The sequence below is a fragment of the Octodon degus genome, unplaced genomic scaffold, assembly GCF_000260255.1.
Source record: "Octodon degus isolate 3935 unplaced genomic scaffold, OctDeg1.0 scaffold00081, whole genome shotgun sequence".
NCBI classification, from domain to species: domain Eukaryota; kingdom Metazoa; phylum Chordata; class Mammalia; order Rodentia; family Octodontidae; genus Octodon; species Octodon degus.
In genome coordinates this window covers 7084954-7098515 of record NW_004524657.1, presented here as the reverse complement: position 1 = coordinate 7098515, position 13562 = coordinate 7084954, and the positions used below count along the sequence as shown (strand labels likewise).

The 13562-nt window shown below is 37.5% G+C and overlaps 1 protein-coding gene across 2 annotated transcripts in view; it reads right to left on the bottom strand.

Moving 5' to 3' along the window:
• Tbc1d23 (TBC1 domain family member 23) overlaps window positions 1-13562 on the bottom strand; it is a 69097-nt gene that overhangs the window by 30634 nt on the left and 24901 nt on the right. For both annotated transcript variants that reach the window (XM_004636583.2, XM_004636584.2), the window contains exons 4-9: window positions 11190-11394; window positions 7700-7823; window positions 3416-3540; window positions 3280-3326; window positions 2444-2547; window positions 414-536 (exon numbers count right to left, since the gene is read on the bottom strand). In XM_004636583.2, coding sequence (XP_004636640.1) covers window positions 414-536; window positions 2444-2547; window positions 3280-3326; window positions 3416-3540; window positions 7700-7823; window positions 11190-11394 — 728 coding nt within the window. The remainder of the gene's footprint in view (window positions 1-413; window positions 537-2443; window positions 2548-3279; window positions 3327-3415; window positions 3541-7699; window positions 7824-11189; window positions 11395-13562) is intronic.

Sequence of the window (13562 nt, the reverse complement as noted above, 5' to 3'; positions counted from 1 at the left end):
TTTTAGGGAAAGGTCTTCAGGGAGTTCAGGGTCTTACTGCTAAATTGGACTTGGAATGATCCGTCTGTTTACAGCCTCCCAAAATCTGGGATTACAGGTGTGTGCCACCACGCCCAGTCTCAATTGCCACCTCAGCGCACCCTAGGGGCAGGGCTGGCATGGCAGGACTGGGGATCGAGTCCGGCCCCTGTGCCTGCTTGAAGGCACTTTAATCCACTGAGCTATTTGGCCCCACATTGCTATAATGAATTAATTCTATAGAACACAATAAAGAGGAAAACAACATTCCTTTTTTTTTTTTTTTCCAGTGGTGCAGGCTGACTTGTAAGCACAAGCAGTATTGCTGAGGTGTATGCCCAATCCTGGGTCCTTCTACTTAAAGGCCCAATTTCCTGTGGCCTTCCTTGACTCACCCCTTGCAGCTGATTTGCTTGAAGAATTTCTGATACGGAGATGGCCAGACAAAGAGCCTGACTCAGATCGGCATCCTCATCCTTAATTCCCAACAGAGTACTACCAAAAAGATGGTGGTTATCCTATTCGAAGAGAAATTTTTTAATATTATGGAGAAAAATCAAATTCAAACTTTCTCCCTAACTATAGTTTCACTATGATAAGGGGCAAAGTAATTATGTACACTTGTTGGGTTTTGTGGCTTTTAAAAAGTATTGTATAATCTTGAATTTTATATGTTTAAAACACACAAAGTCCCTGTGAGAGTTCATACAAAATCAAATTCTTAGAAAAAGATAATATTCTACACAGCTCTTAGCCATACAATCATTTCATTTTTAAGAGTTGGGCAGGGCCAGGGATATAGCTCAGTGGCATAAGCGCCTGTCTGGCAAGTGCAAGGTCCTGAGTTCGATCCCTGGTACCGTAAAAAAAAAAAAAAAAAAGAGTTGGGCAGAGCCTGGTGGTACACACCTGTAACCCCAGCTCTCAGGAGGCTGAGGGAGGAGGATCACATATTCAAGACAGCAAGATCCTGTCTCAAAAAAAAACTGAGACAAATCTTCAGAGCTGGGAAGGTAGCTCAGTAGTGGAACACTTGCTTACTATGTATAAGGCCATGGGCTTGACCCCTAGCACTGCCAAAAAACCAACAATAAAACTAAGAAAAAGAATTGCTTTCCTACTGGGCATGATAGTGTATACCTGTCATCAGAGCATACAGGAGACTGAGACAGGAAGATCATGGATTCAAGGCTAGCCTGGGCTACATAACTGTGACCATCTCAAAAAAGTAAATTAAAAAAAAGTGCTTGTGTTTTTCATAATAAAAACAAAAATATGGCAGAAATGAATTGAATAAATGACATAATATCCTAATGTATAGCCCAGTGTATTTTGCAACTACTAGAGGAGATAATCTATATTTAAAGAAAAGGCACTTCTCTTAAAAATCAATGAAAAAGAAAAAAGACATTTTTCACCCAGTCTGCTAAACCACTATTTCCATGATCTGACTCACTCAACACTGCTGGAAACTGAAGTGATTCATACAAAGAAATTATTAAATTAGCTGAAATTCCCCAGAAACAATTTCTTTTTTAAATTTCCTAGTTTTGAAGAAAGTAATTCTTAAAGAAAACTACCTGCTTTCTGAGACACCTATACTGTGCATATTTTACCCTTCACACTTCAGTGACACGTTGACTTCCTACTAGGAATATCTATGGCAGAATGTTTTTTAAAAAATGACAGCAGTTGGGCATGGTGGTGCAGGCTGTAATCCCAGCACTTGGAAGGCTGAGGCAGGAGGATATGAGTTTGAGACCAGCCTGGGCTACAAAGTGAGTTCAAGGCCAGCCTGAACTGTGAGATCCTGTCTCAAAAAGACAAGGAAAAAAAACATAACAATCTTCTTACAGGCCACTGAGGTCACAGACAAACCTGTGTTCTCTACAAATTAAAACGCTGCCCCCACCACTACTATTCATGCTTGGTAAGGTGCTATTTCCTAGAAGTGCACACCATTCATGCTTTAACCTGGTGCCCTCCACTGAAAGCACCGAGTCTAAGGATCTTGGTCTCTAAGGGGCTATGGGATGCAGTTTTTGTCTGCTTACAACAATTCTCTACATCACTAAGACAGCCAAAGGCTGACTCCAGAAAAAAAGATATAACTATATAACATCTACTGGATTTTTGAAAGACAATTTTTAAAGCTACAAAAACACTTGGTTAAGAAATATCTCTCAAGTTTCTCGGGATCAGTAATAAGCAATAATCAGAACAAAGGTTAGATGATTTCCATTATCTTTTAAAAAAACTGCTTCTCTAAGGAGAACATTGTAGTAAAAGAAACCACACAAATGCAATACCTCAAACGATAGTAAAGAATAGTAATTTAAGAATATTCTGACTGAAGCTGATGTAAACAGTATGACAATAAATAAAATGTGAAATACAGAAGAGCAGCTCACTTCTTGCCCCTTACCTTTCTAAAAGAAGCTGGTGTTTTACTGCAATAATACTGAGCCAGGGTGAAAAGGTCTTCTATATCTTCAAGATTCAAACTGGAAGGCATACTTTCTAAGAACTCTGAAATACAATTGAAGATAAGATAATGTTTAACAAACTGTGAAAAGTTTGTACTATTTATGTTCAAAACTAAAATATGTCCAGGCTGATAAATAGTACATAAATGGAAGTGATGTTTTTAAAAAGTTATTTATAGAGAAAAATGCTGATTCTGTCAATGTAATTTTCCTATTAATAATGCACAGTCAGATAATAAAGTCAAATTCATTAGTTTTAATGAGAATTCACTCATTGTTCGTTCTGCAAACATATTATGCCAGGGCCCCTAGAATTTTTTTTTTTAAGAAAAGAATAGTTCCCAAGAGCTTGCATAAAAAAAGCATAATAAGTAAGACGATATGGAGAGAATGTGATGATTTCTGTTGAAGAACTAGAGTGAGGAGATACCAAGAGTGAGGAGATACCAAAGACAGAATGAAAGCTTCCCAACTGAGACTGTAAACTAAATACAAAACGGCACACTGGGGTATGGGGAGGGAACATTCTATTTGAGTATCAAAATCAGAGAAATAGTACAGGCAAGAAGAAAAAAGTAAAAGTACATGCAGGATTGAGGATAGCAAAATCAGAGAAAATCTTTAAGGTGTCTGAATCTAGAATGTTCAAAGAGTAACAGAAATACAGGAATCTTAGAACAACTACGCCTAATCTCTTAAACTTAAGGATGAGAAAACTGGGTTTTAGAAATATTAACTGACCTGAAATCTTTTCTCCATGTTAAATAATACTTACGGATAACTTCTTCTTTGCTGTCTGGCTCTTGTGCTAAAATAACTTCTCTGCAAAAGCGAATCAAATTAAATTTGCGTTAAATGTTAACAGACCATCCTGAGAGAAAGGCAAAAAATCTCATCAAATCAATACTTACTTTGCGTTAACAAGGATAATTAACATTAAGAAATAAATAAAAAATGGATCCGCTTGTTGGAGATACCCATCCCATATTGTCTGAGTGACTTCAATGGAACAGTAACACGCAAAGAGGCTTCCAAGCTGTAAGTAGGAAATTAAATGAAAACCATAAACCACTGGGGCTGGTGTGTAAATACTTCTAAAAGTACTAAGCAAATGAAAAATATTACAACAAGTTATATGCACCTGATTTGTAATATAATTTAAAATTAGTGTATGGAACTCTGAGGCAGAACATGTATATTCAAAACACGAAGGGGTCTCTTACTAGCTGTGTGATTGAGGCCATGTCACTAACCTCCTAAGGTTCCATTTCTACCGCTGTGTGGAAAGAGATAATTAACCAAGAATATCTAAAACAAATAACATATATCCCTGCCATAGTATAATAACTAGTAAATTACCTAGAGTCTTATAAGGGCAACTAGCATAACTACTATTAATTACAGCATAGTATTTTACTTACAAGGCAATTATAAGGCTCAAATATAGTATCTAAAGAGTGCATAATAAAATTTTAATGACAAATGTACACTGCTTCCAAAGCTTACTTATAAACTATTTGAACATAGATGAACAAAACTGATAATGTTCAGCAGATTGTAGGAGATCCAGTTTTATATTTCAAATAAGTTGCTAATTTGTTATTTTTTCTATGCCCCACTTGTGTTATTATTCATTTTTACTATGATCAAGTTTTGTTTTTTTTTTTTTTTTTTTTTTTTTTTTGAGACAGGGTCTCACTATGCAGTCCCTGTCCTGAACTCACTGTGATCCTCCTTCCTCAGCCTCCCAAGTGCTGGAACTATAGCCATGTACCACTATACACAGGTACCCAACTGTGGTTTTAAACTGCATGAATTAAGTCATATTTGTAGGACATTCTTTCTAAGATCAGAAAACAATTCCACCTAAAGGATTTAGACATCTTATATTTAAGACATCTTTAATATAAAGCAGCTAATGAGAAACAAACATTTAGTACTAAAACTGCTGTGATAATGGTCTATTATCTCTTAATTTTCCCAAAAGGCTTGTGAAGTAGACATTTTCTCCCCATTTTTCAGTTAGGGTATTAGATTTGGATCAAACAACTTTCCCAAGCTTACATAATTAGTGAGTGTTGGCATTGGGACTAGGAAGACCACAGCCCATGTAACTGCCGTTTTACTCAATCCTAGTCTTTAAAGTACAAAATGCTTTTATGTTTTTTGTTACTTGAAAAATTACACCACAAATGCAGATAAGAGATAAATGCAAACAGAACAGTAATATACCGTCAATTTTAATCTGAGCTCAACTAAAGCTATCACTGTATTACTCACAGTTGTCTTAAGGTCTAGAAATGTTTTGCTTCATCTTATGGAATTTTTTTTTTTTTTTTTTTTTTAAGGACAGAGTCTACAAGGTCTCACGGCAAATATCGGACTCATAGTGATCTACCTGTTTACAGCCTCCTGAGAGCTGGGATTACAGGTGCACATCACCATGCTCAGTCTCAATTGCCCTCTCAGTGTGCCCCAGGGGCAGGGCTGGGACGGCGGGTCCAGGGATCAAACTCCCAGCCCCTTCAGCATATGATTTTTAAAGAAAAATAACCCTATTTCATCAGTTTGATAAAGTAGCAAAAATGAACCGACACTTCAGGTACAGAGTAACCAATTGTTTTAGCATTTGGATTAAATTTCCTTTTTCTTTTTCTTTTTTTTTGGTGCTGGGAATTGAACTGAGGACCTTCGCTTTCCAGGCAGGCGCTGAGCCACTAAGCTATATTCCTGGCCCTAGATTAAACTTTCTGAAATAATGGACTACAAATTCAGAGTTCTGACAACACATATGTATTTAGACCAAGCACAGTACTGCATATCTATAATCCCAGCTACTTGGAAGACAGAAGAAAGACTCTGTTCAAGGCCACAATGGGAAACTCATGAGACTCTGTCTCCAAATAAAATTTAAAAGGGTTACATATGTAGCTCAGTGGTAGAGTACTTGCCTAGCATTCACAAATCCCTGGGTTCGATTCATAGTATGATAAACAGAGAAAGATGGAGTGGGGTGGTTAACATTTCTTAATATAAGTAAGGAGATTTAATGGCAACATGAGTATCAGTCACAATTTTATTATTTTTAACCCAAAATGATAAGCCTGTGGCCATGAGAAAACTAAGAGAAAGACTACTGATGGTTTAAGATTTAATGAGTCCCAAAGTGAAACCAGTTATAATTCTCAAATTACCAATACCTGATTGCTAACTCATCAGCCTTTTATATTTTATTCCCAATTTATAGGTGATAAAATTGAAGCTTATAAATATGTTATATCACACACTTATTAAGTGACAAAAATAAGATTCTTTCTAAAGAAAAGTTAAGTAAGACATAAAAGAATTATATTCAAGTTGGGCATGATAGTGCATGCCTATAATCCCGGCATTCTGGGACATTGAGCTTGGAGCCCAAAACAACTTAGTGAGACCTTACCTTAAAATAAAAAATAAAAGAAGTGGGGACCAAGGATGTAACTTAGTGCAAGGCCCTGAGTTTAATCCTAATTACCTAAAAAAACCAAAGGAAATGTTCAATTTCTTGTCTTCTGGCACCCAATCATCATTTTTGTTGTTATTTGGGTTTTTGTTTTGTTTTTTTGATCAGGGTTTCAATTTGTAGTTTAAGTTGGCCTTGAATTCACTATGCACGCCACGCTGGCCTCAAACTCCCAGAGATCCTCATGCTTTAGCCTCCCAAGTGCTGGGATTACAGGTATGTACCACCATGCCCTGCTCCAGTCATTGTTTTAAAGCATTTTCAATTTACCTTAGAAGAGTAGTTCTCAAAGTGCTAAGATGAGGACCTTAAAAATCCTGAAAACTGTTTACTGGGGAGGCTGGGGATAAAAACTATTTTCATAATAGTACCTGGATTTTGGTCTATTTCATATTCATTCTCTCATAAATAAATAGCAGAATTCACTGATGGTTACATGATATCATCCCAGATTGAATAAAGAAGCAGTTATGTGAATCTACCTATCTTTTTTTTTTTTTTTTTTCGGAACCGGGGATTGAACTCAGGCCCTTGTGCTTGCCAGGGAAGCACTTCTACTGAGCCATCTCCCCCGCCCAAATCTACCTATCTTTTAACAGGACTTGGAAAAAGCTTAGCTTTTCATTTAAAAATGGGCCAATTATGTTACATGTAATGGATTTAGCATCGCTTTTGGATGAACTAAGAAATATTTAAAACTCTTTAGTTTCACTTCCTAATAAATCAGTAACAAGTCATAAATTTTAAAAGTATAAAGGGTTCTAAAACTAAAAGTTGAGAACCACTGACCCAGAAGATATCCCATCAGAAATACACATATAGAAGAACAGAGTGCTGAGTTGTACATTATTTTCCTTTATATTAACTATTTGATAATCCTAATCCTCCTTATGATTATTTACCAATTCTTATATGCATCAGTAGCTTGAGCTCATTAAAGTTTTAAAATGAACTGATATATATTTACATACATGCAAATATGCAGAAATGTGTTAATGTTATTTATTTATTGATTTTTGTACTGGGGCTTGAACTCAGGACCTTGCTCTTGCCTGGCAGGTTCTTATACCACTGAGCTATTTCCCCAGCCCAGAAATGTGTTAATGTTACTACAGTGAATATTGAATTTATATATATGTAAACACATAATACATATTAATACATACTAAACATATTATAGTTTTATGTGTAATATAACAAAAAGCTAAACTTTAAATAAATAATTTGAGTTAACATACAAGCAAAAAAAATTATTTTGAAATACCAGTAACCTTACTCCTACGGTTTAAGTACCAATGTTCTACACTCACTTGCTTGTTAGATACAGGGTTCTACTACTGCAGTTCAGGCTGACTTTTAACTCACAGTGATCCTCCTGCTTCAGCCTCCCAAGTATTGGGAGTAAAGGTGTACAGCAGCATGCCCAGCCTGGTCTATAATTTAGAACTCTAATTTCCTTGAAAAAACACTACCTAGCTACATAGTGCCACACACCTGTAATACAAGTACTCAGGAGCCTGAGACAGTGAGGTCACTATCAGTTCAAGGCAGGGGTGAGCTCTGACATGGGCTTGAGGTCAGCTTGAACTGCCTAAGATGCTGTCCCAAAAAACCAAACCAAACAAAACCACTACCTAACTATAATTTTGTTCAAACTATTTTTCATTAAGTGTTCCTACTTTCACTTTATTACCCAGTTGAGTGCATAGGAGTCTGGAGTAATTTTCTTTGTATCAAGAAAAGAACAAAGCTCAGGTTCATGGTACTGGATGAGTAATCGGAAGAGATGAAATGGTCTCCCCTTCAGGGAACAATCCCTAGAAGAGAAACAAAAGGTTTTTTTACATTAGTAGGCCAGAAATGACCATATCAGCAATCAATCCTCCTGCACCTCCTCTTGCACCTCCTACAAGCCTCCTCTTCCCACCTGCACACTTGATCAACACGTTGGAGGCAAGCCCACTTGACAGAACCACAGAAGTTCTCTTGCTAACACTTCCTACTACATCTAACTTGACAAAACCTCTACAGTCACTTTAAGAAGATTCTCAAGAGATAAACCCAGACAGCACTCAAGTAAGAGAACTACAAAAATCACTAAAATAGAACTTAATTATTATAAGGTTGGGACCCCAAAAGATCTAGAGTTCAGAAGAAGTCTACTTTCCTACTACCCTGTCAAGTGTAAGTGTTCATTAAATTCTTAGAAGGGCAGAGTAACTGCCTAAATCTTGGTCCTCTCAATTTCTGAAAGTGTCATCATGTATTATTTAGTAGCTGCATATTATGAAGTTACTGTCAAGTGCAAGGCTCTGTTTAATAGAATTCAACCCATCTTATATATGAATCTGTAGTAGAAGGCTATGTTATAATGAAATTCTTCTAGAAACTATCTGTGGGACTCAGTGTTCTTTCCAGAGACCTTAATGCTCACAATAGCTGGCGTGCTATTATATGTGAAGCTCCGGGAAGAGGGCACTGGAGGAACACGGCAGGATACAGCTCAATGTAAAAGCACCTCCCTCTACTCCTAAGTGCCACTGTTGTCTAAAGAGAAAGCTAGAACATCAAGTCCTTCCTATTGCTAGCTCTGTCAAGTGAATGATGTCCATGAAAAGTACTAAAATACAGGCAGAAGAGAGACCTAGAATGACATGATTCCTAAATAAGAATCCCAAGGTTTGCTCTTTTGCAACCTCAGCCCAGTAGTTTGGCATCTTTGGGTGTGATTTCCTGCTATTGAGCAGTATAGCTTCAAGGTAGCATGAGTTTCTACATATTATAATTATGGAGCTTGGTTTTAAAAATATACCTGTATGTAGGCGCTACCCAGTGCACTTATATTTGAAATGATAAGGATCTCTAAATACATGTTTTTCATCAATAAATTTGTTCTTTGGCTAGATAGCTCTAAAAAAAGAAATTGCCAATAAACATGAAAAAACACTCAACATTGGTAAGTAACAAGGAAATATGTAAGTCATAAATCTCAGTGAGGACCTGGGACTGTAACTCAGGGGTAAGTACTTGCGTAGCATGTGTAAAGCTGAGCACAATTTAGCACCATGGAAAAATAAGATGCAATAAAACAAATACAGTGATATACCACTTCACACCCACTAGAACGGTGTTATGGCTTGCATTTAGACGTCCCCACAAAGTCTCGTGTATCACACATGGGGCTTTTCGGAGGTGGCTGGATCTAGAGTGTGTGACTGATTCATGGTACAATGCTAGAGTTAAAGGTCTGAGTGCTATCTGCCATAAGGGAAAGTCCCCTGGATACACTATAAGGGGTGGAAGGAGGCTTGCTGCTAGCTATCTGTAGTTGCCTGCCTGCTCTGCTACCTTCTGTGCACCATGAACTGTTTCTCCTCTGTGATGCTCTTCTGCCATTCCACCCTGCTCTGGGGCAGCCAATTATGGACTGAAACCTCTACAAACAGTAAGCTAAATAAAGCTTTTCTCCCTTGACTGTGGGTGCCAGGTATTTTGTCTCAGCAGCAAGAAAAAATAACTAAGATGGCCGTATTAAAAAGATAAAAATAAAATAAGATGTGTTAGCAAGGATGTAGGGAAACTGGGGTCTCCAATGCAGCTGCTATGGAAAACTGCTAATTTTTCAAAAATTAAGCACAGAGGCATCATGTGCTACAGCAATTTCATCCTAAGCACATGTGTCAGAGAAAGAAATATTCATAGTGGCATATTCGTAATAGCCAAAAGGTGAAAACAATTCAAATGTCTATCAACTGATGAATGAGTAAATAACATGTTAAATGCATACAATGAAATACTATTTGGCAAAAGAAGAAAACACATGAAAGAATGATATACACTACGGTGCAGATGAACCCAGAAAACTACACTAAGGGAAGAAGGCAGAAAAACACATATTGTGTGGTTCCATCTACATGAAATGCCCACAGCAGATCCACAGACACAGAAAGGAGATTCAGCTAAGAGCACTGGGGGAAATGGAGAGCTGACTACTAAAGAGGAATGGGTTTGCTTCCTGTGGTAGTCAAAGTGTTTTAAAAGTGTAATTATGTCTGTACAACTCTACATCAAAAATTAGTGAACTGTACATATTAAACGAGTAAATCTTGTAGTACGTAAATATTATCTGATAAAATTATTATGAAAAGAAGGGAAGGTCCTTTTATTGATTCTAACAAGCAACCAAGGTGAAGAGCCATATCAGTAAAGAATATAATATCTATTGAAACTTAGGTCAAATCCTAACTCAGGCACACACACTCGAAGTATAACCTGAGAAGGAAATTTAATCTTTCTTTCTCTTTGCTTTAGTTTCTGTAGGTATAAATGAGATACCTACCTTATATTCGTCACTGTTTAAATTAAGAGGGGGAAAAAAAAACCACAACACAAACACTGATGCCAAAGTCCACCACCAAGCGATTTTAATGTAACTAGGTTTGAAAATAGACAGTGAGAATTTTAAGAGCTCCCCTTATCCTAATATGCATCCAAGTTGCACAACCAAATCACTGGTCTCAAACGTGTCTAAAGTTTCTTTTGACTCTAAAATTTGACTATCTAATCCATGGCACTAGAAGCCAAGTAATTCTTCCTGGCTTCATCAGTGAGTGCCCCACCATTGTGACTCCCACCTCAACACCTACACATTTGTCTGGTCTCAAAGTAAATGTCACTTGCCCAGGAAGTTATTCCTGACCACACTAAGGTAGTACCCAAAATCTTAGTTTTCATGTAGATAATGTAATAGACATTATACCTTGAAAAAAACTAAGTAGGGACACTAAAATAGAAATCACATCTAATAAACTTGAAGAGTCATGCTACATAAACTCAAGAAGTAAAAATTCTTAACTAAAGAATCCTTTAAAACCATAAAAATGAAGTTTAAAAAAACCAATTACCTGCATAGTTCTTTTTTTTTTCTTCTATAATTTTATTGAGAAACAAATAGCAATGAGACAGTTTCAAACCAAATTGGTAGGACAGTTTCAATAATTAACACATTGCATACATTCTTCCTAGTGGTTATTTGCCGTACAAGATGCAGACACCTGCATAGTTCTTATAACCTTAAAAATTAGCTGAACCTTTACTCTGTTATCAAGTAACTTCAACAATGTTAGCTCAAAGCAAACTAGAACATATTTAAAACTTCTAAAATTATAACTAAATCATTTTACCTGGGAATGTACTTATTCATAATAGCATAAAAGCAATTGTATAAATCACTTCGTGGCAGCTGAAGTTGCACCAGTGGTTTCAGTAGATGAATCCAGCTAAGTAATGCACTATATTTAATGTTACGTGATTTACAATAGAAGGTAATTACACATTCAATATCCAGAAGTAATTCTGCTGCCTTTTCCTCCGGCACTGAAAGCTGGTCTAGAAAATAAACATCAAAATAAAGTTACTAAAGAAATATTAAAGGCCTAGTAATCATGTATATGCATTTAGAACATGACAAAAGCAAAGATAAAATTGCCTGAAAGCATTTTTCCTCATATTTAATAACTTTGGTTCATAGGTCCAAAACCCAAGAAAAAACTGAACTCTTTAATCTATTTTTCACTTAAATGCATATTGCTATAAAGCAAAAAAAAAAGTGTTTTCTAAACAACAGATCTATTATCTACATCAGAAAAATTAGCTGCCACTCCAATTTTTCAAAGGGGAAGGAGAGAGACTCGTTCCAACCACCACTCGTTCCTCTCTCTCTCTCTCTCTCTCTCTCTCTCTCTCTCTCTCTGGCTTGATCTTTTTTGTTTGTTTGTTGGATGGTTGACTGGCTTTCTTTTTGACACAGGGTTTCACTATGCAGTTGAGGATGGCCTCAAATTCTCAGCAACTCTCTCTCAGCCTCTTGAATAACCAATAACCTGGGACTACAGGTAGGCACCAATGCCTGGCCTTTTTCTTCCTTTTTTGTCTTCAGATATTTTTATTTTTAATAAAACTTCTGAAATATGTCTAACATAAAACTATCTATAACCATACACTATACTCTCAAATAGGATAAACAAAAATAAAAATTCAAATTAAATGTGAACAAATAGAATATAAATACAAACAATAAAATCCAAGTAATCTCATAAATATGTGATACTCTCAAATCCCTCATGTATTAGCCTCAAATCTCTGGTCCAAAGTATCAGGTTTTTGCCAACATTAGTAATAACATTTCCAGGTAATTAGTACATAAAAGCCTATTTAATCAATCAGTTAACTAAAATATGATTCAAAGAGAAACAAGAAATTCCAATAGACTATAGATGAATTAGAAAGAAGCAAAAGGGGGCTGGTGAGATGGCTCAGTGGTCTAAAGCACCTACTTAGAACAAGCTAAGCTAAACAAAGTACAGGGCCTGCGGTTCAATCCCCCAGCACCACATGCCAGTCAGCCCCGCCCCCTGGTGGGCTGAGCTGGCCACACACACACAAAATAAATAAATAAATAAACAATTTAAAAAAAAAGAAAGAAGTAAAAGTAAGTTAACAGTCTACGTTGTGAATTAAAATAGGCCTCATGGGGTGACTGGAAATTATTAACCCATAATTTGTAGGAGCTTTTCTATGATACAGCTTGAGCTACCATTCAGAAACTTTTAGAACACAATTCCTTTAATTTCAGGGCAGTATGCAATCAAATATAACTTAATTATACAAAAACCAAGTTTAAGACCAACTATAAATATACTTGAAAACTGGACATATAATACAAAAGAAACAGTAAAAACTAGGGTCTCTAAATTATTAAACAGTATTTTAGATGAGTTTCAGAAGGTCTATAAGCCATTCACCAGTGCAGAAGTGCCCCTACAGCCACAGGCATGCAAAGGTGGGGTGGAAGTTCGGCAAAGGACAGATGTCTGGGTTGCCACTGCTGACTTGCTGCTAGAAGTGGGCCTGATCAGCAAAGTCAGAGCCCGAGGGCAGAACTGATGGGTCACTCTTCCTCTGAGCGCCTCCCTTCTCTCTGCTCCCTGGTTGCCTGCATGCAGCTTTCCTCCAGAGATGCTTCCTCTATGCGGTTTCCATGGTTAGGCCTACAGAACCTGCACTGGGGAGACTGCCCGGGGCCAACAGATCCTGAACGCACCCAGAGCCCAGGCCTGGCATGTGAGTGAGCTGACTCCGGGCCGCCAGATCATGAATAGACCCAGAGCCCAGGCCCAGCATGTGAGTGAGACCGCCAGTGGCTGGCGGATCCTGAATAGACCCAGAGCCTAGGCCAAGCGTGTGAGTGAGACCACCAGTGGCCGGCAGATCCTGAATAGACCCAGAGTGCAGACCCAGCATGGAACCCTTCAGCAGAACTCCCTGCAAAGAGGCTAGAGGCAAGACCCACCCCAGCTGATTCAGGAGCAGCTTGCCAGAGTGACACAAAGGGTTCAACTCCAACAACTACAGCAGGAAGAAGTGGAGCACATTAGCCAGACCCCACCCAGATCCAAGCAACACCCACCTGGAGGAATCTGAACTTTGTAGATCCGGACCTGGTGCTAAGGTAATAACTCTATCTAAGCTCTACACCAAAGGTCAGAAGACAGTGG